Source organism: Pleurodeles waltl, chromosome 2_2, assembly GCF_031143425.1.
Source record: "Pleurodeles waltl isolate 20211129_DDA chromosome 2_2, aPleWal1.hap1.20221129, whole genome shotgun sequence".
In the NCBI taxonomy this organism is placed as follows: Eukaryota; Metazoa; Chordata; class Amphibia; order Caudata; family Salamandridae; genus Pleurodeles; species Pleurodeles waltl.
This window is the reverse complement of record NC_090439.1, coordinates 1,122,695,294-1,122,719,941: the sequence shown is the minus strand read 5'-3', so window position 1 is coordinate 1,122,719,941 and position 24,648 is coordinate 1,122,695,294. Positions and strand designations below refer to the sequence as shown.

The following is a 24,648-nucleotide window of genomic DNA, read 5'->3' as shown; positions in this document are numbered from 1 at the left end:
AGAAATAATGCATGCATTTGGAATTGCGCCTGCTTGAGTGGCCATCAATGTTCACGAAGTGTACTTATTATTGGCTTATTAATATAAAATGATGAGCTCATGTTTCAATTAATATAGTAGTATGTCAAATTAAAGGTTATGCATTATGTATTAGCTTTATTAATTGTAGGCCTTAGCTTTAGCAAGGTCTTGGGCCTAGTTGCACAGCCCGTGTCAAGCTGCATTTCTTAGGTGACTTATAAAATGGCTGCTTAGAGAATTAAATTGTGATTTTTCCTCTGTACTGACCAAATGCTCGTAGCTGAAATTCTTTCACATGAGAACTGTCTGTTAGAATATGCTGTACTAATTATGGAGACAATATATAACGTAATATGTGTAAGAATTACCTTCCCAGGAGAAGATAATGGATGCACTGACTGGAGTATAAGCCGCTACAATATTGATAGCTGACAAGCCCAACGACGGGAACAGGAGAAGAGGAGCCAATCATCGACATGTGAACCCTATACCAGTAAATTCTTAGATTTTGGGTTCTATTTTCATTGGACTAAATGCAAACATGCGATTCTTTAACCAATAGGGGTGTGAGAAGTAGTTTTAGGAAATCTAACTTAGCCAGACTGCACCGAGAGGAGAGGGCCCACTTTTTTGATTATTCTTTTCCGAGCCGCAAGAAGAGACTTTACTTTTCCTGAACTTTAATGCTGAATTCTGATGCCTTGCTGACCAGAAAGATGTCCAATTGACAAAGCCAGTCACAGCTTGCTGAACCACACTGAGGCAAGGTAAAAGATGATGTTACTGATTGTTATGTCTATTTGCTTCTCTCCCTAGGAACCAACTGCTAATTTTGATAAAGCCATAGTTAGATGCTTTCCAAATTTGTATTGACTAAACTACTTTTGCATGAAGTCCAAACATGCTATTCTAATCTGAAGTTTAGTTAGGGCACTCACTGGTGATACTCGCTACATGTAATAACAGTTGATGTATTTTCTTTGCTGAAGCTAAATGTATGTCATTTCGTTTGCGCAGTTATTCTTGCTATTAATTTGTACTGTAACCTTAGAATGTGTAGTGGCTCACGGTTTGATTAGATTGCGATTCTTTAGGCGGTTAGGGCAGCCAGTATTGTTTCTGTATATTTATCATTTGATTTTGAGACTAAGTTATGTGACATTAGCATTGTTAATATAGGGAAATAAGCATTCTAACTTTTTACATAAACGTGTGAGTATTCATGACTGAAAGGTCATGGTGTGTGGAAATTACTGACTCCTATTGATTATTGATGTTATTGATTGCTATTGCTATTGATTTGTATTTGTACGGGGTTACATGGTGGGAACTACTGAAAGCGCAGTCAAAATGTCCATCGACCTACAACGCGTCCCCTTGTAAGTTAAATTAAAAGGTCTGACGCACTAACAGGTCTGTAAGTCCCACCATGCATACCTGTCAATAGACCCGATTCAGACGAGAAACTCCTGATTTTTGAAGCCAAAAATGGCTTAATTTTGTCTGTCTCCTGCCAGAAACTGCCTATAGTCCAATAAAAAAATCAATGGGGGAAATACGTTCTCCTGATTATTCTTTTTTTTTATTTCCCACTTACCTATTCTAAAATGTTGGCATGTGTGCAACATGCTAAGTACTGTTTACGAAAATAAGAAGACTGACTTAAGGTAGGGTTATCACATGGCTGTGTTTTTAGTAGTATGACCAGTAGTTGAATGTCCTGGCTGGCTTACAAAAAGTAAGAAAATGACCTGTAGTAGGTATGTTTTGGCGTATCGCTACATACTTAAAATAGCAAATATAAATAGAAAGCACTTTAAAATGTGTTATGTGCTGCCTTAATGCCCCATGACTGATAGTCAATGTGAATAAAGACCGCAAATCCGTGTATAAAATGAATACGGATAAGTTTATAAAAAGTCCTATATAAATGTCATGTTCGGGCCTTTGCAAAATCCTAAAACCTTGAACAAATGGCGGGTATTTTTGCTGTGGGAAAGGTGGCAGCCCCAAAATAAGGCATCTGATATGGGACCTCTTGGCAGCTATGGCAAAATGATTTTCTACATAACCTGCCTCTGTTTGCAGACAAACTCAGGTGCCTTGCAGGAGTTAATTAACCCTAAATTACAAAAATAAAAAATAAAATATTAGTATCAGTGTTCTAATTTGCTGAACTCTAGAACTGGATGAATGTGTCTCGAGTGAAAAGGGTGTCTCGCCAACTATACTAAATTGAAGGTCGTGTAAAGGGATGGAGATGCTGTAAATGAGACAAGTGAAAGTTTTTGTGTCCCTTTGTGGCGCCGGTGAAATCTTATTCATTTAACAAAATTAAAAAAATAAAATAAACGTTCACTCTCCACCACACACTTAACATGTCTGCCTCGCGGCTGTTTCGTTCCATGCGCGTGCCGGGTGTCTTTGTGACGTCACTTGTTTTGGGAATACGTTTTTGGACTGTGTTATTTATTGTCCCTTTTCTGTGTCCTTGCTTTTAAGTCGGTTCGCTGAAGTTGGCTCTGGATTTGATTTTAGAATGTATTCCGAAGAGTACTGGGAGTTGTGGTGTTTTTAAGGGCATTTATCGCAATCTACAAGAGTAAAATGACTAATTGTCCCAGAATGAAGTGCGGAAAGATATTAGCGTAAAAAGGAGGCGAGGGGCAACCAGGGACTCGTAGTTTTCTTTATTAAATATCGACGTGACGCCACTACATCGATAATAGGTTGAGCTATGCCTCTCGGGAAATGTAGTCCTTCTTCCACCTGATTTCAGCTTTCTTATCAAAAGATTGGACTAAGTATCCCATGTCACCATGCGACGGCTGGCTTCCAATCAGGGCTTTGTTTACATACTGGGATACGTAGTTCCACTCCCGCCATGCGCCATTGTTTTTTTACACCCGCAGGACTCACCTTCCCAGAGGGCCGTGCGATAGAGAGCGGTGCGCGGCCTAGTGGCAGAGCCGGCAGGAGGCGCTGTGCTTGGCGGAGTGCGCGAGGGGCGGGCCGGGGCGGAGTGGCTGCCGGAGAGTGAGGCCCGGTGCGCGGCCTGTGCTGGAGACCGGGATGCGGTGCGCCCGCTGAGCCCCCGCCATGCTGAAGTGCATGCCCCTGTGGCGCTGTAACCGGCAGCTCGATGCCGTGGACAGGCGGCACTGCTCTCTGCAGGCTGTGCCCGAGGAGCTGTACCGGCACTGCCGCAGCTTGGAGGAGCTGCTGCTGGACGCCAACCAGCTGCGAGAGCTGCCCAAGGTAAGCGATGAGTGCACGATCCCGGCGCACAGTACCGGGGCGCACGGAGCCCTCGGGAACAAGTGTAGGGACCTCTCACGGCGAGGGGGAGCCCAGGCTGTCCATATGGGACGTGGAGGGAGAGAGGGGGACAGCTGGGAGCCGAGGAGGACGTGGGGTTGGGAGCCCCCCACCAGCTACCAGGGAGAATGGGGCCTTGAGCCGCTTGCAGCAGCTGCTCCTGGACAGAAAACCCGCTGGGAGGCTGGGTGGGGGAAGGCAGCTGTTGGGGTTTGTGGGGTTCAGGAGGGTAGCAATTACCACAAGATATGAGGGCATTTGGAACCAATTATTGGTGCTGCCAGTGAGGTGGCAGAGGGTACAAGACCAGTATATGGGCTCCTATAGGCCTTACAGACAGTTATAGAAGCTACCACTGGTGATAAATGGATGGCACCTACTTTATACTGTCCAGGATTGGGGTCAGATACAAGAGCTGTGGGGGCAAAGTAGGAAGCCTCACCTCTATGTAACAAGGGTTCTTTGAAGCAATTGCAGGAGCTACCCCTGGCGCGGGGGTAGCAACTGCTGGGACTTTGCAGGACAAGAAGAAGGACTGGGCCACCACAGGATATGGAAACAGCCTTCAAACTGTTTGAAAAATTTACTATTGGTGAGGGGTTTATCGGTTGCGTTCTGCCCAAGGGTGCAGGGTGCAGCTTCTGGTGGGCAGTGGGCTTCAGTGGCTCTTGTTAACGTGGTGTTGAAAATTTGAGAATTTTAACATTCTCTGTAAATATGACAATTAAGTTGGTATCTTTATCTTGATGTGTTAGTACAGTAAACAGAATCTAGAATGGACGAACCATGATCTCAATTGAAGCATTGGTATGCATTGACAAAAAGCATTGATTAGGAGCAAAAACTATATTATTGCTATATTTTCTTAACGTAACCAAATTAAGAAGAGATCCAGTTTTCGTTTTAAAACTTGGTCTTTGATTCTTCTGTGGGCAATAAAGTGAATACTATTGAGTTAGGTCACAGTATATATTTGTTATTCTGCTCCAAGTTACTTGTCTAGGTGAACATGCACCAAGTCTTTGTGGGCAAAAGGGAAGGGCCATTAGAAAGTGTTGATTGGGGCAAAGTTCCATACAACAAGTTACTGGTGCTACCCACTGACACGGGAGAGCGGCTCCTAAGGGGAGGGAGGGAGCACCGCAGTGTACAGAAGTCTGAGGCCTTAGGGCAAGTTGGAGCAGCTGCTTATGTTGATTGGAAGGCATGTGATGTTTTTACAATGATGGCAGTTCTAGGGAAAATGGGGCATGACTATGGTAATCAGACCTAGGCGATTAAAACAATTGTAGTAGTTTCCCATTGCGAGAGGCAAGCAGGTGCAGGGGGGCTTCTCAAGCAAGAGTACCACTATCACCATAAGAAAGGTGGGTGTGTGCCATTGCAAATGGCTGGCCACGGTGAGGAGGGAGTGTCAAGCGCAAAGGATTTTAGGTGGTTGAGAAGAAGGGACATGCCAAGGAAAGAGTTTAGAGATGCTTAAGAACTGCTGATATTCCAAGGGCGGGATTAGTTGCCCACAGTTGGGGTAGGCACTTTTATGTGGACTGTTAGCTTTGAATGGGAAAGACAAAATGCATGAGGATTTTGGCTTGGAGAATATGGAACTGGTTTCTAGTGTAATCACAGCGTCAGCCTTCCACTTCTGATAACGTACCACTACCCGGCCCTAGGTGATTCCAAGTCTGCATTTTAGCAAATTGTGCCCTTAAACTGCTTTGAAGTATATGTTAATCGTCCACACTCTCCTTGCCTAACATGTTAGAAGCAAACGTAATTCTTAGCAATGGACTAGGCTCTGTGAAACATAATTACCATATTTAAAACACATACTGATTGCAAATTGAAGATCTTGGTGTTACGGTTGATATTATAGTTATTTATAGAGCGCTTGAATGCCCAAAGGCGCCTTGATGCTAAAAAAAAAAAAAAAACTGCCACTGACATGTGATTCCAAAGGGACAAACTAGTTAAACCAACCATACATTCAGCAGATGGATGGGGAGAATAGCCAGGTTTTGAGCAATTTTCTGAAGCCCAGAAGATTAGCCTGGCCTCTCAACTGAACAGGCAAGGTGTTCCAAAGATGAGCTGCCAAAACCATAAATCTTCTGCAGCCCCAGCTCGATCTTCTAAATTTACATTCCTGATTGTTCTGGAATTAGAGGATTTTAATAATCTACTAGGGGTATACCAAGTGAGTTTCTCCTTAAAATATTCCGGAGCATCTCCATACAATGCTTTGTGGACAGGGCAAAGGGGGTTGACCTGTACCCTTTTCCGCACCTGCAGCCAGTGTAACTCTTTTAAAGTTTCTGAGACAGATTGGAATTTAGGTATCTTTTTCATAAGTCTGGCTGCTGCATGCTGAAGACGTTGCAATTTATTTAAACAATACCGATGAGCTCCTAAATGTGAGGAATTGCAGTAGTCCTACAGTCTAGAGAAGATCAATGCGACTCATAATGCTTTTGATTAGATATGTTTTATATTTATTAACTTATGAAGAAGGCTTGTTACGTTGAGTTGTCTGAAACATGTTGTAGCAGACTGTCCCTTATCGAGTTTTCAAGGAATAGTTTAATCCCCGAAGTGTCAGTGCTTGAAAGTATTGTGATTTCATCCACACTTTATGCTTGCTTGCTCTAGTGAGAGGAACTTGGTTGTTTACTGTTTTATTGTATATAAATCAGCGCTTTTTTAATTGTTTTGTTAAGTTTATTTAGTAATGCAATGGTTACTGTTCTTGGAAGAGCTGTAATTCACTTCGCTAATCAAATTACAAACTATTTTCTCCATTGCTCTCCATACTGGACAGGAAGAGATAGCATTGATTTTTTTTTTTCTTTCTTCCTATGAACTGTAAATTAGGTTTCATGCTGGTTTATTGAGTTTTAATGTAAGATCCTTTTTCGGTGAACATTGTGCTTAAATATTGTGATCTACTTCATCCTTCTAATCAGTAACCATTTGAATGCTGTCCTTCTTGTTTCTTGTGAGCCTCCTAAGAGAGGTGTTGACTGACGACCTGATGGATCCCTTGGTGTATTAGCAAACCTATTTTCTGGATTCAGTAAGATATAACTGTGGCACGAAAGTAGTTGCGTTGCTGGAAGGAGTCTTGCAGCTCTTTTGTACACCAAGGAGCTGTTATGTTTTAAATACCTTAAGCTGAGTTTGAAAAATACATACAGTAACTCGCTTGCATCAACGTCTGCAACAGCTATAGCAAATGTTTTGCAAATTGATTTCATGTATATTAATGTTTTTTTTTTCTTCATGTTTTCCTTGTCTTATCATCCTTTATCTCAGCGTGTGCCATGAAGAGCGAACACAATTTCCCTATTGTTTTTTTGTTAACCCTTCTTTTTTCCCCTCTTCTAGACTTAAAACAGACTCAGTGGTCGATGGGCAGACACGGTCTTGGGCTGTCATTTCTATTGAAAAGTGGGGGATGAGGAAATGTTGGCATTAGAAACAAGCACTGGCAAAGCCAATAGATCTCACCTTTGGGACCAATTGGCTTTGACAATGGTATTTAGCCAAGCTGCACAGCTCCTCAATGCTGTGTAGCACGGCTAAAGAATAAAAAAAGGGGGGGGTTTGATGCACCTAGTTGTCATTTTGTAGGCGTGCGTGTTCTTTATTTTTGGTGAGAGTGTGCAGAAGCAACATGGAAGATGGGGGCGAGGGGGTAAAAGCCATGTGAGGGCACGAGAGAGCAATGTGGAGATAGTGGGGGGGGAAGCACACGGGTGAGAGAGCAACACAGGAGTGGAGTACACGATGGAGACAGCTGGAAAACACATGTACTCAGGTGTGTTTAAAGAAAAAGTTAAAAGCAGCGCTTTGAAAGCGAGCAGTGGAAGTATTCAAGTAATGTGACAATGCTCCAGGGGAGGGACAAACACAAGAAGCGAACGGAATCTCACATAAGCTGACAAATAAGCAACCAAATAGAGACAATAAAGCCAACCAATGGTAAGCAAAGGGCGGGCCCTAAAACCATGATAGATTAAGAACTAGCATGCTCTGTGTAGTAGGCAAGGCCTAAAAATCTAGACCAGGGTGGCAGCTTCTTAGCGCTAATTTTGGATTGAGTGCAGCTCATAACTAAGGTTAAATGCTAATTTTGGAAAAGGAAGTCCATATCTGAGAGTTTACTTTGTTGTGTCGCCTCAACATGTAGATGAATGTTTGAATAAGCATTGAGTGGCCACCAGATACTTCAGTGTTAAGGAGATTGCCAAGTCTGCGATGCTGGGGTGAGGAGAAACTAGGAGGGAAGTGTTTTGGGACCCTCGGTGGCAGTCGATCAGTATTTACTTTGGGTGTGGTGGGTAGTATGTGTTATTGGGCAGAAATTAGACTCTTCAGTGTCCATTGGCCAGCTTATTTTTAATTAGCCTTTTGTTAGTTGCTGTCTACTGTTGATCTGACAACCAGATTAATGATTGGCGATTTATGGTCGGTAATGTTAATTTGGAAACCAGGCCTGGGCTGATTCGGGCGGTGAAAGTTCTTGGTGTTGAAGTGGTGTGGATGACTGCACACAGCGTGGTGCGCTGGTCCTGGCTGCTGTGGTGATGGGAGAGGGTGTCGGTCGGTGGTTACGACCTCTGCGGTTTTTATGGGAAGCCCCGGCTCTGGCCACGAGGGGGGGGTGTGCGGAGGGGGTTGGTTTCAGTTCTCCTGCTGCTGATGTGGAAGAAACGTGCTTTTATCTGCTGAACGGAGCCCTGGGCTATGGATGTGCCGAGCTGACTTCCATTGTGATGGCCGAGTCCCTCGCTCGGGGCCTTCCCCTGAACACACAGACTATTCAGCAGTGCCCGCCCCGGCTGGGCTGTGCGTCCTGCAGTCACACATGCATCCATTGTCAGCCTGCTCTCCCAGACCATGCGGGGTTACTCGGGTTCAGAGGGCAGGGCCGCTGCCTGGGAGCCTCTCCAGGGCGCAGCATCTACAGGGATGATGGGATCGTGGGTCTGTCTTCGCCCCTCTGCTGTGGGGTGGCTGGGGGACAAGGACGGCAGGCCCCAGGCTGCCTTCGCCCCTCTGCTGTGGGGTGGCTGGGGGACAAGGAAGGCAGGCCCCATGGATCTCCGCAGGGCCGCTGCCTGGGAGCCTCTCCAGGGCGCAGCATCTACAGGGATGATGGGATCGTGGGTCTGTCTTCGCCCCTCTGCTGTGGGGTGGCTGGGGGACAAGGACGGCAGGCCCCAGGCTGCCTTCGCCCCTCTGCTGTGGGGTGGCTGGGGGACAAGGAAGGCAGGCCCCATGGATCTCCGCAGGGCCGCTGCCTGGGAGCCTCTCCAGGGCGCAGCATCTACAGGGATGATGGGATCGTGGGTCTGTCTTCGCCCCTCTGCTGTGGGGTGGCTGGGGGACAAGGACGGCAGGCCCCAGGCTGCCTTCGCCCCTCTGCTGTGGGGTGGCTGGGGGACAAGGAAGGCAGGCCCCATGGATCTCCGCAGGGCCGCTGCCTGGGAGCCTCTCCAGGGCGCAGCATCTACAGGGATGATGGGATCGTGGGTCTGTCTTCGCCCCTCTGCTATGGGGTGGCTGGGGGACAAGGACGGCAGGCCCCAGGCTGCCTTCGCCCCTCTGCTGTGGGGTGGCTGGGGGACAAGGAAGGCAGGCCCCATGGATCTCCGCAGGGCCGCTGCCTGGGAGCCTCTCCAGGGCGCAGCATCTACAGGGATGATGGGATCGTGGGTCTGTCTTCGCCCCTCTGCTGTGGGGTGGCTGGGGGACAAGGACGGCAGGCCCCAGGCTGCCTTCGCCCCTCTGCTGTGGGGTGGCTGGGGGACAAGGAAGGCAGGCCCCATGGATCTCCGCAGGGCCGCTGCCTGGGAGCCTCTCCAGGGCGCAGCATCTACAGGGATGATGGGATCGTGGGTCTGTCTTCGCCCCTCTGCTGTGGGGTGGCTGGGGGACAAGGACGGCAGGCCCCAGGCTGCCTTCGCCCCTCTGCTGTGGGGTGGCTGGGGGACAAGGAAGGCAGGCCCCATGGATCTCCGCAGGGCCGCTGCCTGGGAGCCTCTCCAGGGCGCAGCATCTACAGGGATGATGGGATCGTGGGTCTGTCTTCGCCCCTCTGCTATGGGGTGGCTGGGGGACAAGGACGGCAGGCCCCAGGCTGCCTTCGCCCCTCTGCTGTGGGGTGGCTGGGGGACAAGGAAGGCAGGCCCCATGGATCTCCGCAGGGCCGCTGCCTGGGAGCCTCTCCAGGGCGCAGCATCTACAGGGATGATGGGATCGTGGGTCTGTCTTCGCCCCTCTGCTGTGGGGTGGCTGGGGGACAAGGACGGCAGGCCCCAGGCTGCCTTCGCCCCTCTGCTGTGGGGTGGCTGGGGGACAAGGAAGGCAGGCCCCATGGATCTCCGCAGGGCCGCTGCCTGGGAGCCTCTCCAGGGCGCAGCATCTACAGGGATGATGGGATCGTGGGTCTGTCTTCGCCCCTCTGCTGTGGGGTGGCTGGGGGACAAGGACGGCAGGCCCCAGGCTGCCTTCGCCCCTCTGCTGTGGGGTGGCTGGGGGACAAGGAAGGCAGGCCCCATGGATCTCCGCAGGGCCGCTGCCTGGGAGCCTCTCCAGGGCGCAGCATCTACAGAGATGATGGGATCGTGGGTCTGTCTTCGCCCCTCTGCTGTGGGGTGGCTGGGGGACAAGGACGGCAGGCCCCAGGCTGCCTTCGCCCCTCTGCTGTGGGGTGGCTGGGGGACAAGGAAGGCAGGCCCCATGGATCTCCGCAGGGCCGCTGCCTGGGAGCCTCTCCAGGGCGCAGCATCTACAGGGATGATGGGATCGTGGGTCTGTCTTCGCCCCTCTGCTGTGGGGTGGCTGGGGGACAAGGACGGCAGGCCCCAGGCTGCCTTCGCCCCTCTGCTGTGGGGTGGCTGGGGGACAAGGAAGGCAGGCCCCATGGATCTCCGCAGGGCCGCTGCCTGGGAGCCTCTCCAGGGCGCAGCATCTACAGGGATGATGGGATCGTGGGTCTGTCTTCGCCCCTCTGCTGTGGGGTGGCTGGGGGACAAGGACGGCAGGCCCCAGGCTGCCTTCGCCCCTCTGCTGTGGGGTGGCTGGGGGACAAGGAAGGCAGGCCCCATGGATCTCCGCAGGGCCGCTGCCTGGGAGCCTCTCCAGGGCGCAGCATCTACAGGGATGATGGGATCGTGGGTCTGTCTTCGCCCCTCTGCTGTGGGGTGGCTGGGGGACAAGGAAGGCAGGCCCCATGGATCTCCGCAGGGCCGCTGCCTGGGAGCCTCTCCAGGGCGCAGCATCTACAGGGATGATGGGATCGTGGGTCTGCCTTCGCCCCTCTGCTGTGGGGTGGCTGGGGGACAAGGAAGGCAGGCCCCATGGATCTCCGCAGGGCCGCTGCCTGGGAGCCTCTCCAGGGCGCAGCATCTACAGGGATGATGGGATCGTGGGTCTGTCTTCGCCCCTCTGCTGTGGGGTGGCTGGGGGACAAGGACGGCAGGCCCCAGGCTGCCTTCGCCCCTCTGCTGTGGGGTGGCTGGGGGACAAGGAAGGCAGGCCCCATGGATCTCCGCAGGGCCGCTGCCTGGGAGCCTCTCCAGGGCGCAGCATCTACAGGGATGATGGGATCGTGGGTCTGTCTTCGCCCCTCTGCTGTGGGGTGGCTGGGGGACAAGGACGGCAGGCCCCAGGCTGCCTTCGCCCCTCTGCTGTGGGGTGGCTGGGGGACAAGGACGGCAGGCCCCAGGCTGCCTCGTGCCTCATTGTTCATCGGGTTTAATGCCTGCTTTACAGCCGGGCACATGACCACAGGCCCCATGGATCTCCGCAGGGGCGCAGGTGCCCGCGCTGCCTCTCGCATGACGGGGTTGAGGGATGGCTTCGATGTGGCGAGTCGTGGGCTGGGGAGGGAGAGGTGCTGTGGCTGCCAGTTAGATGGCAGTGAGCGATGGCCATGTGCGGTGCGCGCTCCCTTGGGTACCTCTGCGCCCTCGCCATGATCGCTCAGATTCCCCTATGGACACTGGTGGGACACACAGGTGACGCACCCAGACAGGTACAGGAGAGCCCTGGGGGCCACGTCACTGGTGTATATAATACCGTGCCACGCAAGTAAGGGTGACGTTGCATAGTGATGGCGAAAGGAGCGCAGTTTGGGGAAGTGTAGGTGTACTCTCCCAGAAAGGTTTCTTAACGCCTTTGCTGTTCATTCGTGGAAGTTTGGCCATATATATATATACTAGTGTGCGTCTTGCTTTTTAGCCCCTCTCGAGTTTCCTACCGTGATGGTTCAGTTTTGCTCAGTAACACCCCACTCGTTTGTTCTAGGGTTAGCCAGCGGCGTTTGATTCGAGTAACATTTTACACACTTTCACTTTTTCACAGCCATTTATTTATGCGAACTTTCATCCTGCCTGTTTCATCCATTGGCCTGTCGTTGTATCATTCTGACTTTTCTTCTGCCCACTGCAGCACTTTACTGTGAGTGACACCAGTCTGCTCTCGCAAGGGGCACATCCACCCTCGAGTAGTTTCCTTTGAAACTGAAGAAAGAAAATGCTTTTAGACAATGCCATTTTTACGTTGGCGACGTTCCAGTTGTTCTCTAGTAACAGTTTTACAAAAAATATAAGAAATCAAATGGCCCTTTAGCTTTGCAATGGTTGTCACCCGATGCCAGACATATTGGCTTTGCCAGTACTGGTGTTAGGCAGTACCTTTTAGAGTTTACTAACATTTTAAAATTAAAAAAAGTAAAATAATATACTTAAATGGGCTTTCAGCCAGCCCTCTTCATCTAGTAGCCACTTTTCTGTCACCCCATTTTTCTTTTGCTCTCTACGGCATATAGCACTGGGGAGTGGGTCAGCCCGCTTCAGTCTTTGCCTAACTTCACGGTGAGTGACAACCTTCTGCCCTTTGACGAGGAGCACTTCCCCAGCCTGAGTAGTTCTTTCAGTGCCAGGGCCTCCTCTGACAATGTGTGCCTTCTGAGTCCAAAAACATATTTCTGTTTCTAGCCAATGTGTGTGTTTTAGATCGGCGGTGGCACATCATCTTCCCCCAACAATAACATTTTGCAAGAAACAGGACAAAACAAGCATTGGCAAAGCCAAAAGACTGGCGGACAACTCCAATGCTTGCTTTTATTACTTATGATCCCGCATGTAATATGTATATGCAATAGTTCCACAGTTTGAACGTAGCTAGTAGGCACTGTGCATTGTAGGAGAGTTAACAAATCTTCGTTAAATAGACAGACTGGTCTTTTAGCTTTCTGGAAGCTGAAGGGTTGTGGCGCTGCCTGGGTCGTTGTCGGATGCTGTTCCAGACTGTTGGAGTGTAACAGAGGAATGCTGTACTGTCCTGAATTACCTATTACACGTTTATATTGTATTGATATTTCTGAAAAGCTAATTTCCATGGAAAGCAATGGAACGCTGCTCATTACCTGACGAGGGTTGAGGTTTGAGAGACTTGGAATGTTCAAATAAATGTGAGGTGTGCACATTTGGCCCACTACAATTAAGTTGTTAGAGTTACATTTCCTAAGTGATTTACCCAGAATCGCACAGTTTTCAGTCGTCTCAAAGCTAGGATTAGACAGAATCCATATTTTTTATGTTGCCATTTTAGCCTCTAAATCTGATCTCCTTCCACCTCTGTGTTGCTCCTAAAAACGTGGATCATCACCTGAGTCCCCCTCCGACCCGATTAGAGATATGTACTACTTGCCTTACTGAGCATCTCTCCCGGCTCATGCTGGTGCTGGATTTTGTGTTCAGGTTTAGGCCTTAGCCTGATGGTACTGCGCCGCTGAATCCCCAGCCCAGTCTGGAAGGTATATGAGGTGCAATACTGGTTGTGTAGGCCTCGGTGATTGCTTTCGAAGCTTGCTTCTTTGCTGATTTGATTTATAGTGTCACTGGAGAGAAACTAAAACTAGTTGCCTCTCAACTTTGATCCGAGGAAAATAGATTTTATACTTGTTCTTTGTGTTTTGAAAGTCAGACAACCTGCAAGGAGTTTTTCCTGGAGTTTCTATAATCATGTTACATACCCCAGCTTGAAGGAGTAAGAGGTGCTGTAAGCTTTCATTGACGTGTGGTGGGTGCTTTAAACTTGTGTGCATCCCAAAGTGCAACGTGTGATTACCAGGCACCACCTTCTTCACTTCAAAACACTTTTATAGCTGTTTGTTTGCGATGCTTTGGTTGCACAGGCGTGTGTGATACTTCCTCCAGGTTAAACGAGAGAAACTTTCTAGTTTATGGAGGCGGTTGTAGACCGGGTGTCTCCTGTGCAGACACTAACCTGAGCTCTCTACCTGCCCAGCGATCCTGCCGCTTCCTACTCTGTGCAGCTGGAAGCCTTGGCAAAGATCATGCTGGCTTTGACACGTGGAGGTCCTTGTAAAGCACAATCAAATATAAATTGTTCTTCTTTCACCCTGGATATAGTCATGTCGTCACAAGTTGTCTTTCTAACGTTCCCTGACTTGCAAAAAGGCAAGTAATGCTGTTCATTGGCTAGCACTAGAGTACGTTCGAGAAACACTGGGTAGATGGCCTTCATGTGTCTGTAGACACGTGGAAACAAAGCGTGAGGTATTTGTAGAAAGGGACAGTCATGTGACGTTGTTGGGGTCCATGAACACTATACAGACCTTAAATATGTCGACCAACATTGAGCATATTTTGAGTATATTTTAGAACATGGAGAGTTTGATGAAGAAATGCACAACTTGGAGCCATGGTCGCTTGGAGAACAAGCACAGTATTGTATGGACAGTCGTGTACCATGTACCTAGGAAAATTGACTCACTTGTGAGGACCTTTGTGTACAGGCCCAGGCCTAGGAATTTCACAAGTTACATGAACAGATTGAGTGGTACCCAGGGCACATAGGCAGACGTAAGATCTGTTTGGGTCTCAGGCGGACAGACTTGGGTGATGCTTGGGCACATGGACGGATTTTTAGAGAAACCTTGAACACACTTGGGAGTGTTCCAGATGCACTGGGCTGGTGAGCCTGGATGCATACACAGGAGCTTCCAGTAATATGGATTACATCAGTGGTTGCCCTTATTCAGTCTTCTGCTAGAATGAAACACAGGGGCCTAAGCACGACTGAGATCGGTGTGATGCCTGAGACCGTTTATGGTCTTGCAGGTTCTATGTTTATCTTGTGTATTGAGTGGGCCTACATTAACTTTAAATTTGTACATCGCAGAATGGAATGGGACACAGTTCTGTCTTTCCGATTGCATACACTTTAATCTTTTGGTGAAATGGTGTGCTAGCCACCATGCTAGGCAAAACATCTTTTAAAGAAATAGACTACTTGGCAGTAAGTAGCCTGGTTAGTTATCTATGCATATTTTGCTTAGATAATGCTTGTTTAGCATTCCTCTTAGCAGTTTAAATCAGCCGAGAAAGTGGCTGTATAGAGCTAAAATAAAATGGTGACCATCCTCGAGCGGACTCCAGCATGTAGTGAAACCACACATTTTACTTTACCTTACTAGCTGCACTGAAAACACTGTTCTGGTTCTAGCATGGCTGCCATAATCGGTCTTTTGTTAATGTCCATCATCGAGTCTGATTTTCTGCTCCCCCCTTTTTTTTTTTTTTTTTTAACATATTTTATTGTAGTTTCATTCAACCATTTGGCAGATAGTCATAATACCGTGCAGTACAACATATAACATTCTTGTTATCTAATGCCCAATTTCCACCGGGTCCCTAGAATCCTACTTCCTAAGAGACCTGATATCGCAATTATTCCCATGCCCCTCCTCCCTAGGTGAACCCAATGATGTGCTGTAATAGCATCAGCGGAGCTGGATGTGTCGTGGTTAGGTGTGGCCTTCCTCTCATTGTGTATGCCAGCATTCAACTCACCCATCATGCCTATACCCCCCGAATATGTAATCATAAGGGGAACCTCCAGTAGTCAGAACTTAACTATGTCTATTTTGCCTATTAATCAATAATTCGGTCAGGGGGTCGGTTCTGACTGTATTTCCGCTCCAAAGGCTTCTATCCCTATCTCCCAGCTCTGAGCCACTTCTGGAGGTCTTATTCCTCTCTTGGCCTCCTGATGGAGAACATTTCCCTCACAACTAGCCCATTTCGTCAACTCTCTTCTCCATTGGGATATTCTCGGCCCTGATTTTCTGCTCCCTTGATGCTTCTCTGCAGCAATAGTCCACATCATGTCTCGGTTGGGTTGGCCTACATTGCTTGCTGTGAAATGGGACCATCAGTAGCTGGTCACTCAGCACCAAGAGATCAGCAACATCCACACACCATGTCTGCTCTGAGGTTCACGTGCTCTTTGGGCGCAGCCACCGTTCAAGTTAGTTCCTGGATTGGGGTGTTGTGGTAAAGTAAGTAGGCTACTGGTGGTTCATGCACCTCAGTGGTAAACAGATTTAACTTAACTCAGCTTCTGTGATTTTCATACGGAACACGCCCTGCCAAGCCTCTTTAACCATCTCGTCTGTCTCTTAGCAGCGCTTGTCACTTAGTAATGAGTACATATAATTACAGCATGTGCGGATGTGCACCCGCGCCTTAAAGCTACTAGTCAGTCCCCTCCACCACTAACCTACACGCTGCTTAATGATCAACAAAATTTGTAGAAAATAAATAAAGCACCTTGGAAGCACAAATCTGCAGGATTGTTGCAACAGACACAAAAATATGAAGGCAAATGGACTTGTTTATATAGAGAATAAGATTAAGAACTCAAATCATCTGGATTTGCTCTTCACAGTTCAGGTCCTAGACCAGAGCTCCCTCCACGCGTGCTCCCTGTTTGAGGGCGCTTGCCCTACTCTTGACAATGCTGATCTTTTTCCATGTTGGAGGGAAGTGTGCCCTGCTGCTGTTTAAGCCGCATCAGTTCTCTGATATAGGGAAGCATGCACGGCTGTCTAGCTGTCCCTCTACTGTGGGGCACTCACTTGCACGTCTGATAAACCTGTGGTACCCGTTCTGTGTGCTAGGGAAGATTGTACTACTCTTGGCACTGTGGATCCTGTTCTGTGTTAGAGAGAAGCGTGTCCTGCTGCTGCTGAAGATGTAGAAGTTTTACGAAGCAGGGAAGCGTGCCCTGCTTCTCAAGCTCATCAGTTCTCTATAGGGAAGCTTGCACTGCTGCCTCTTTGTACCATTACTGTGGGGGGCACACCTGTTCTGCTGATACACTTGGTACCTGTTCTGTGTATGTTCTTCTGCTTCCAAGGATTGGACAGTTCTGTGAGTTCTTAACCTGGCCTGTCAGAAAGCTGATGCCCATCTGGTACCTGTTTTGTGTTTGAGGGAGGCCTGTCCTGCTGCTGTCCAGGCTGTATCTCTTTTGTGCGCCAGGAAGCTTGCACTGCTGCTCTTCTTTACCTAGCCTATCCGGAAGGAAGCTTGCACCGCTGATGTCCCTGTGGTACCTGTTCAGTGTTTGAGGGAGGCTTGTTGTGCTGCTGTCCAGGCTGTGTATCTTCTGTGAGGAAAGAAAGCTTGCACCACTGATGCCCATGTGGTACCTGTTAACTGTTTGAGGGAGACTTGTCCTGTTGCTGTCCAGACTGTGTATCTTCTGTGAGGGAAGGAAGCTTGCACCGCTGATGTCTGTGTGGTACGTGGTCAGTATTTGAGGGAGGCTTGTCCTGCAGATGTCCAGGCTTTATCTATTTTGTGCAGCAGGAAGCTTGCACTACTGTTCGTCTTTACCTGGGCTATCACGAAGGAAGCTTGCACCGCTGGTGTCCATGTGGTACCTGTTCAGTGTTTGAGGGAGGCTTGTCCTACCCTCTCCAAGCTGTATCTCTTATGTGCTGCTGGAAGCTTGCACCGCTGATGCCCATATGTGGTATTTGTTCAATGTTTGAGGGAGGCTTATCCTGCTGCTGTCCAGACTTTATCTCTTCTGTGGTGCAGGAAGCTTGCACTATTGTTGCTGTGGTGCACTTGTGTGAGCAAGATAGCTCGCTCTGCAGGTGCCCATGTTGGACCCATTCCCTGCGTTTAGGGAGTAAGTTTAACATCCCATATGTTTTCCTTTTTTTAGTGTTTCATTTTCATTTTGACTTTTCTTTAAAATGGTAATTGTATAACCCTTGCAAGTCTCCTCCAGCGGATCCAAGAAATGAATACACATTTAAGTTGTATTCTACTCTTTGTACTGTTTTTGATTTTGTTTGAGTTTCTTGGTGTAGTGGTTTACTGTAAATCGTTCTAATGACTCTTGGTCCAGTAGTGCTGTATGAAAGTGCTTAGAATACTTCTGGCGACCACAGATAAACGTATCATGGTTGATATGTGACCGTGCGCTCGTCGGAGACGCTGCTGCTTCAAGGAAGCCTTGTGGACGAGGGATGGGACCTGGTGGTAAAGGTGACTGGCGTTAAACCCAGGGATGTAAATTAGAATCCTGGGTTTACACTCGACCACTTGTGTGATCCAGGGCAAATTATATCTGCCTGTGCTTTAGTTTCACCATTTTCCAAAGCTGTCCACATGTTTTTCTTTCCACAAACCTGTATGAAAACAAGCAGTGCTCTTGCTACTAGGTTCCTGTGTTACTGAGTATAGAGAGCTGGTGGCTTGGAGGGCTCGAAGATGTGCAGGACCAGTTTTCCCTTCTGTAGATCACTACTTTATGGAACTTTACCTACAACAGGCGCGGTGAAGAAATGCCATTGCCTTTTAAATATCTGCTTTTATTTGTGGACGTGATTTTCAGAACCTGCATTAAAAATACGAGTGTAGGAAGTTGGCTCTGTATGTGCTATTTCAAAGTAAGGAATAGCATGCACAGAGTCCAAGGGTTCCCCTTAGAGGTAAAATAGTGGTAAAAATAGATAATACTAATGCTCTATTTTGTGGTAGTGTGGTCGAGCAGTAGGCTTATCCAAGTAGTAGTGTTAAGCATTTGTTGTACATACACATAGACAATAAATGAGGTACACACACTCAGAGACAAATCCAGCCAATAGGTTTTGTTATAGAAAAATATATTATCTTAGTTTATTTTAAGAACCACAGGTTCAAATTCTACATGTAATATCTCATTTGAAAGGTATTGCAGGTAAGTACTTTAGGAACTTTAAATCATAAAAATTGCATGTATACTTTACAAGTTATTGACAAATAGCTGTTTTAAAAGTGGACACAGTGCAATTTTCACAGTTCCTGGGGGAGGTAAGTTTTGGTTAGTTTTACCAGGTAAGTAAGACACTTACAGGGTTCAGTTCTTGGTCCAAGGTAGCCCACCGTTGGGGGTTCAGAGCAACCCCAAAGTCACCACACCAGCAGCTCAGGGCCGGTCAGGTGCAGAGTTCAAAGTGGTGCCCAAAACACATAGGCTAGAATGGAGAGAAGGGGGTGCCCCGGTTCCGGTCTGCTTGCAGGTAAGTACCCGCGTCCTCGGAGGGCAGACCAGGGGGGTTTTGTAGGGCACCGGGGGGGACACAAGTCCACACAGAAATTTCACCCTCAGCAGCGCGGGGGCGGCCGGGTGCAGTGTAGAAACAGGCGTCGGGTTCGCAATGTTAGTCTATGAGAGATCTCGGGATCTCTTCAGCGCTGCAGGCAGGCAAGGGGGGGGTTCCTCGGGGAAACCTCCACTTGGGCAAGGGAGAGGGACTCCTGGGGGTCACTTCTCCAGTGAAAGTCCGGTCCTTCAGGTTCTGGGGGCTGCGGGTGCAGGGTCTCTCCCAGGCGTCGGGACTTTGGATTCAAAGAGTCGCGGTCAGGGGAAGCCTCGGGATTCCCTCTGCAGGCGGCGCTGTGGGGGCTCAGGGGGGACAGGTTTTGGTACTCACAGTATCAGAGTAGTCCTGGGGTCCCTCCTGAGGTGTTGGGTCTCCACCAGCCGGGTCGGGGTCGCCGGGTGCAGTGTTGCAAGTCTCACACTTCTTGCGGGGAGCTTGCAGGGTTCTTTCAAGGCTGCTGGAAACAAAGTTGCAGCCTTTCTTGGAGCAGGTCCGCTGTCCTCGGGAGTTTCTTGTCTTTTCGAAGCAGGGGCAGTCCTCAGAGGATGTCGAGGTCGCTGGTCCCTTTGGAAGGCGTCGCTGGAGCAGGATCTTTGGAAGGCAGGAGACAGGCCGGTGAGTTTCTGGAGCCAAGGCAGTTGTCGTCTTCTGGTCTTCCTCTGCAGGGGTTTTCAGCTAGGCAGTCCTTCTTCTTGTAGTTGCAGGAATCTAATTTTTCTAGGGTTCAGGGTAGCCCTTAAATACTAAATTTAAGGGCGTGTTTAGGTCTGGGGGGTTAGTAGCCAATGGCTACTAGCCCTGAGGGTGGGTACACCCTCTTTGTGCCTCCTCCCAAGGGGAGGGGGTCACAATCCTAACCCTATTGGGGGAATCCTCCATCTGCAAGATGGAGGATTTCTAAAAGTTAGAGTCACTTCAGCTCAGGACACCTTAGGGGCTGTCCTGACTGGCCAGTGACTCCTCCTTGTTTTTCTCATTATCTTCTCCGGCCTTGCCGCCAAAAGTGGGGCCTGGCCGGAGGGGGCGGGCAACTCCACTAGCTGGAGTGTCCTGCTGGGTTGGCACAAAGGAGGTGAGCCTTTGAGGCTCACCGCCAGGTGTGACAATTCCTGCCTGGGGGAGGTGTTAGCATCTCCACCCAGTGCAGGCTTTGTTACTGGCCTCAGAGTGACAAAGGCACTCTCCCCATGGGGCCAGCAACATGTCTCGGTCTGTGGCAGGCTGCTAAAACTAGTCAGCCTACACAGATAGTCGGTTAAGTTTCAGGGGGCACCTCTAAGGTGCCCTCTGGGGTGTATTTTACAATAAAATGTACACTGGCATCAGTGTGCATTTATTGTGCTGAGAAGTTTGATACCAAACTTCCCAGTTTTCAGTGTAGCCATTATGGTGCTGTGGAGTTCGTGTTTGACAGACTCCCAGACCATATACTCTTATGGCTACCCTGCACTTACAATGTCTAAGGTTTTGTTTAGACACTGTAGGGGTACCATGCTCATGCACTGGTACCCTCATCTATGGTATAGTGCACCCTGCCTTAGGGCTGTAAGGCCTGCTAGAGGGGTGTCTTACCTATACTGCATAGGCAGTGAGAGGCTGGCATGGCACCCTGAGGGGAGTGCCATGTCGACTTACTCGTTTTGTCCTCACTAGCACACACAAGCTGGCAAGCAGTGTGTCTGTGCTGAGTGAGAGGTCTCCAGGGTGGCATAAGACATGCTGCAGCCCTTAGAGACCTTCCTTGGCATCAGGGCCCTTGGTACTAGAGGTACCAGTTACAAGGGACTTATCTGGATGCCAGGGTCTGCCAATTGTGGATACAAAAGTACAGGTTAGGGAAAGAACACTGGTGCTGGGGCCTGGTTAGCAGGCCTCAGCACACTTTCAATTGTAAACATAGCATCAGCAAAGGCAAAAAGTCAGGGGGCAACCATGCCAAGGAGGCATTTCCTTACACAACCCCCCCCCCCCCAAACGAAAGAGGATGAGACTAACCTTTCCCAAGAGAGTCTTCATTTTCTAAGTGGAAGAACCTGGAAAGGCCATCTGCATTGGCATGGGCAGTCCCAGGTCTGTGTTCCACTATAAAGTCCATTCCCTGTAGGGAGATGGACCACCTCAACAGTTTAGGATTTTCACCTTTCATTTGCATCAGCCATTTGAGAGGTCTGTGGTCAGTTTGAACTAGGAAGTGAGTCCCAAAGAGGTATGGTCTCAGCTTCTTCAGGGACCAAACCACAGCAAAGGCCTCCCTCTCAATGGCACTCCAACGCTGCTCCCTGGGGAGTAACCTCCTGCTAATGAAAGCAACAGGCTGGTCAAGGCCATCATCATTTGTTTGGGACAAAACTGCCCCTATCCCATGTTCAGAGGCATCAGTCTGCACAATGAACTGCTTAGAATAATCTGGAGCTTTTAGAACTGGTGCTGAGCACATTGCTTGTTTCAGGGTGTCAAAGGCCTGTTGGCATTCCACAGTCCAGTTCACTTTCTTGGGCATTTTCTTGGAGGTGAGTTCAGTGAGGGCTGTCACAATGGATCCATATCCCTTCACAAACCTCCTGTAATACCCAGTCAAGCCAAGGAATGCCCTGACTTGAGTCTGGGTTTTTGGAGCTACCCAGTCCAGAATAGTCTGGATCTTGGGTTGGAGTGGCTGAACTTGGCCTCCACCTACAAGGTGGCCCAAGTAAACCACAGTTCCCTGCCCTATCTGGCATTTGGATGCCTTGATAGAGAGGCCTGCAGATTGCAGAGCCTTCAAAACCTTCTTCAGGTGGACCAGGTGATCCTGCCAGGTGGAGCTAAAGACAGCAATATCATCAAGATAAGCTGTGCTAAAGGACTCCAAGCCAGCAAGGACTTGATTCACCAACCTTTGGAAGGTGGCAGGGGCATTCTTTAAACCAAAGGGCATAACAGTAAACTGATAATGCCCATCAGGTGTGGAGAATGCTGTTTTCTCTTTTGCTCCAGGTGCCATTTTTATTTGCCAGTACCCTGCTGTCAAGTCAAAGGTACTTAAGAATTTGGCAGCACCTAATTTGTCTATGAGCTCATCAGCTCTTGGAATTGGATGAGCATCTGTCTTGGTGACAGAATTGAGCCCTCTGTAGTCCACACAAAACCTCATCTCTTTCTTTCCATCTTTGGTGTGAGGTTTGGGGACTAAGACCACTGGGCTAGCCCAGGGGCTGTCAGAGCGCTCAATTACTCCCAATTCCAGCATCTTGTGGACTTCCACCTTGATGCTTTCCTTAACATGGTCAGATTGTCTAAAGATTTTGTTCTTGACAGGCATGCTGTCTCCTGTGTCCACATCATGGGTACACAGGTGTGTCTGACCAGGGGTTAAGGAGAAGAGTTCAGGAAACTGTTGTAGGACTCTCCTACAATCAGCTTGCTGTTGGCCAGAGAGGGTGTCTGAGTAGATCACTCCATCTACTGTGCCATCTTTTGGGTCTGATGACAGAAGATCAGGGAGAGGTTCACTCTCTGCCTCCTGATCCTCATCTGTTACCATCAACAGATTCACATCAGCCCTGTCATGGAAGAGCTTAAGGCGGTTCACATGGATCACCCTCTTGGGGCTCCTGCTTGTGCCCAGGTCCACCAGGTAGGTGACCTGACTCTTCCTTTCTAGTACTGGGTAAGGGCCACTCCATTTGTCCTGGAGTGCCCTGGGAGCCACAGGCTCCAGAACCCAGACTTTCTGCCCTGGTTGGAACTCAACCAGTGCAGCCTTTTGGTCATACCAAAACTTCTGGAGCTGTTGGCTGGCCTCAAGGTTTTTGGTTGCCTTTTCCATGTACTCTGCCATTCTAGAGCGAAGGCCAAGTACATAGTCCACTATGTCTTGTTTAGGCTCATGGAGAGGTCTCTCCCAGCCTTCTTTAACAAGAGCAAGTGGTCCTCTTACAGGATGACCAAACAGAAGTTCAAAGGGTGAGAATCCTACTCCCTTCTGTGGCACCTCTCTGTAAGCGAAAAGCAGACATGGCAAGAGGACATCCCATCTCCTTTTGAGTTTTTCTGGGAGCCCCATGATCATGCCTTTTAATGTCTTGTTGAATCTCTCAACCAAGCCATTAGTTTGTGGATGGTATGGTGTAGTGAATTTATAAGTCACTCCACACTCATTCCACATGTGCTTTAGGTATGCTGACATGAAGTTGGTACCTCTGTCAGACACCACCTCCTTAGGGAAACCCACTCTGGTAAAGATACCAATGAGGGCCTTGGCTACTGCAGGGGCAGTAGTCGACCTAAGGGGAATAGCTTCAGGATACCTGGTAGCACGATCCACTACTACCAGGATATACATATTTCCTGAGGCTGTGGGAGGTTCTAGTGGACCAACTATGTCCACACCCACTCTTTCAAAGGGAACCCCCACCACTGGAAGTGGAATGAGGGGGGCCTTTGGATGCCCACCTGTCTTACCACTGGCTTGACAGGTGGGGCAGGAGAGGCAAAACTCCTTAACCATGTTGGACATATTGGGCCAGTAGAAGTGGTTGACTAACCTCTCCCACGTCTTGGTTTGTCCCAAATGTCCAGCAAGGGGAATGTCATGGGCCAATGTTAGGATGAACTTCCTGAACAGCTGAGGCACTACCACTCTCCTAGTGGCACCAGGTTTGGGGTCTCTGGCCTCAGTGTACAGGAGTCCATCTTCCCAATAGACCCTATGCGTTCCATTTTTCTTGCCTTTGGACTCTTCAGCAGCTTGTTGCCTAAGGCCTTCAAGAGAGGGACAGGTTTCTTGTCCCTTACACAGCTCCTCCCTTGAGGGTCCCCCTGGGCCTAAGAGCTCAACCTGATAAGGTTCAAGCCCCAAAGGCTCAGTTCCCTCAGAGGGCAGAACTTCTTCCTGAGAAGAGAGGTTCCCTTTCTTTTGCTGTGTTGCAGTTGGTTTCCCAACTGACTTTCCTGTTCTCTTGGTAGGCTGGGCCATTCTTCCAGACTCCAGCTCTACTTGTTCACCCTGTGCCTTGCATTGTGCTCTTGTTTTCACACACACCAGTTCAGGGATACCCAGCATTGCTGCATGGGTTTTTAGTTCTACCTCAGCCCATGCTGAGGACTCCAGGTCATTTCCAAGCAGACAGTCCACTGGGATATTTGAGGAGACCACCACCTGTTTCAGGCCATTGACCCCTCCCCATTCTAAAGTAACCATTGCCATGGGATGTACTTTTCTCTGATTGTCAGCGTTGGTGACTGTGTAAGTTTTTCCAGTCAGGTATTGGCCAGGGGAAACCAGTTTCTCTGTCACCATGGTGACACTGGCACCTGTATCCCTCAGGCCCTCTATTCTAGTCCCATTAATTAAGAGTTGCTGTCTGTATTTTTGCATGTTAGGCGGCCAGACAGCTAGTGTGGCTAAATCCACCCCACCCTCAGAAACTAGAGTAGCTTCAGTGTGGACCCTGATTTGCTCTGGGCACACTGTTGATCCCACTTGGAGACTAGCCATACCAGTGTTACCTGGATGGGAGTTTGGAGTGGAACCTTTCTTGGGACAGGCCTTGTCTCCAGTTTGGTGTCCATGCTGTTTACAGCTATGACACCAGGCCTTTTTGGGATCAAAGTTTTTACCCTTGTACCCATTGTTTTGTGAAGAGGCTCTGGGCCCACCCTCCTGTGCAGGTTTTTGGGGGCCTGTAGAAGACTCTTTACTATTTTTAGTTTTGGTTGTCTCATCACCCTTCCCCTGGGGAGTCTTTGTGACCCCTTTCTTTTGGTCACCCCCTGTTGAAGTCTTGGACACCCTTGTCTTGACCCAATGGTCCGCCTTCTTTCCCAATTCTTGGGGAGAAATTGGT

The 24,648-nt window shown here is 48.9% G+C and overlaps 1 protein-coding gene across 23 annotated transcripts in view; it reads left to right on the top strand.

Moving 5' to 3' along the window:
* Positions 1-2,929: 2,929 nt before the first annotated feature.
* The window catches only part of SCRIB (scribble planar cell polarity protein), a 551,765-nt gene continuing 530,046 nt past the window's right edge, over positions 2,930-24,648 (top strand). For 8 of the 23 annotated variants that reach the window (XM_069220947.1, XM_069220946.1, XM_069220943.1 and 5 more), the window contains exon 1: positions 2,932-3,279. In XM_069220947.1, coding sequence (XP_069077048.1) covers positions 3,121-3,279 — 159 coding nt within the window. In that variant the 5' untranslated portion in view covers positions 2,932-3,120. Of the gene's footprint in view, positions 3,280-24,648 lie in introns of all 23 variants that reach the window. The other 15 variants (XR_011201023.1, XM_069220949.1, XM_069220942.1 and 12 more) reach the window with 7 other exon arrangements.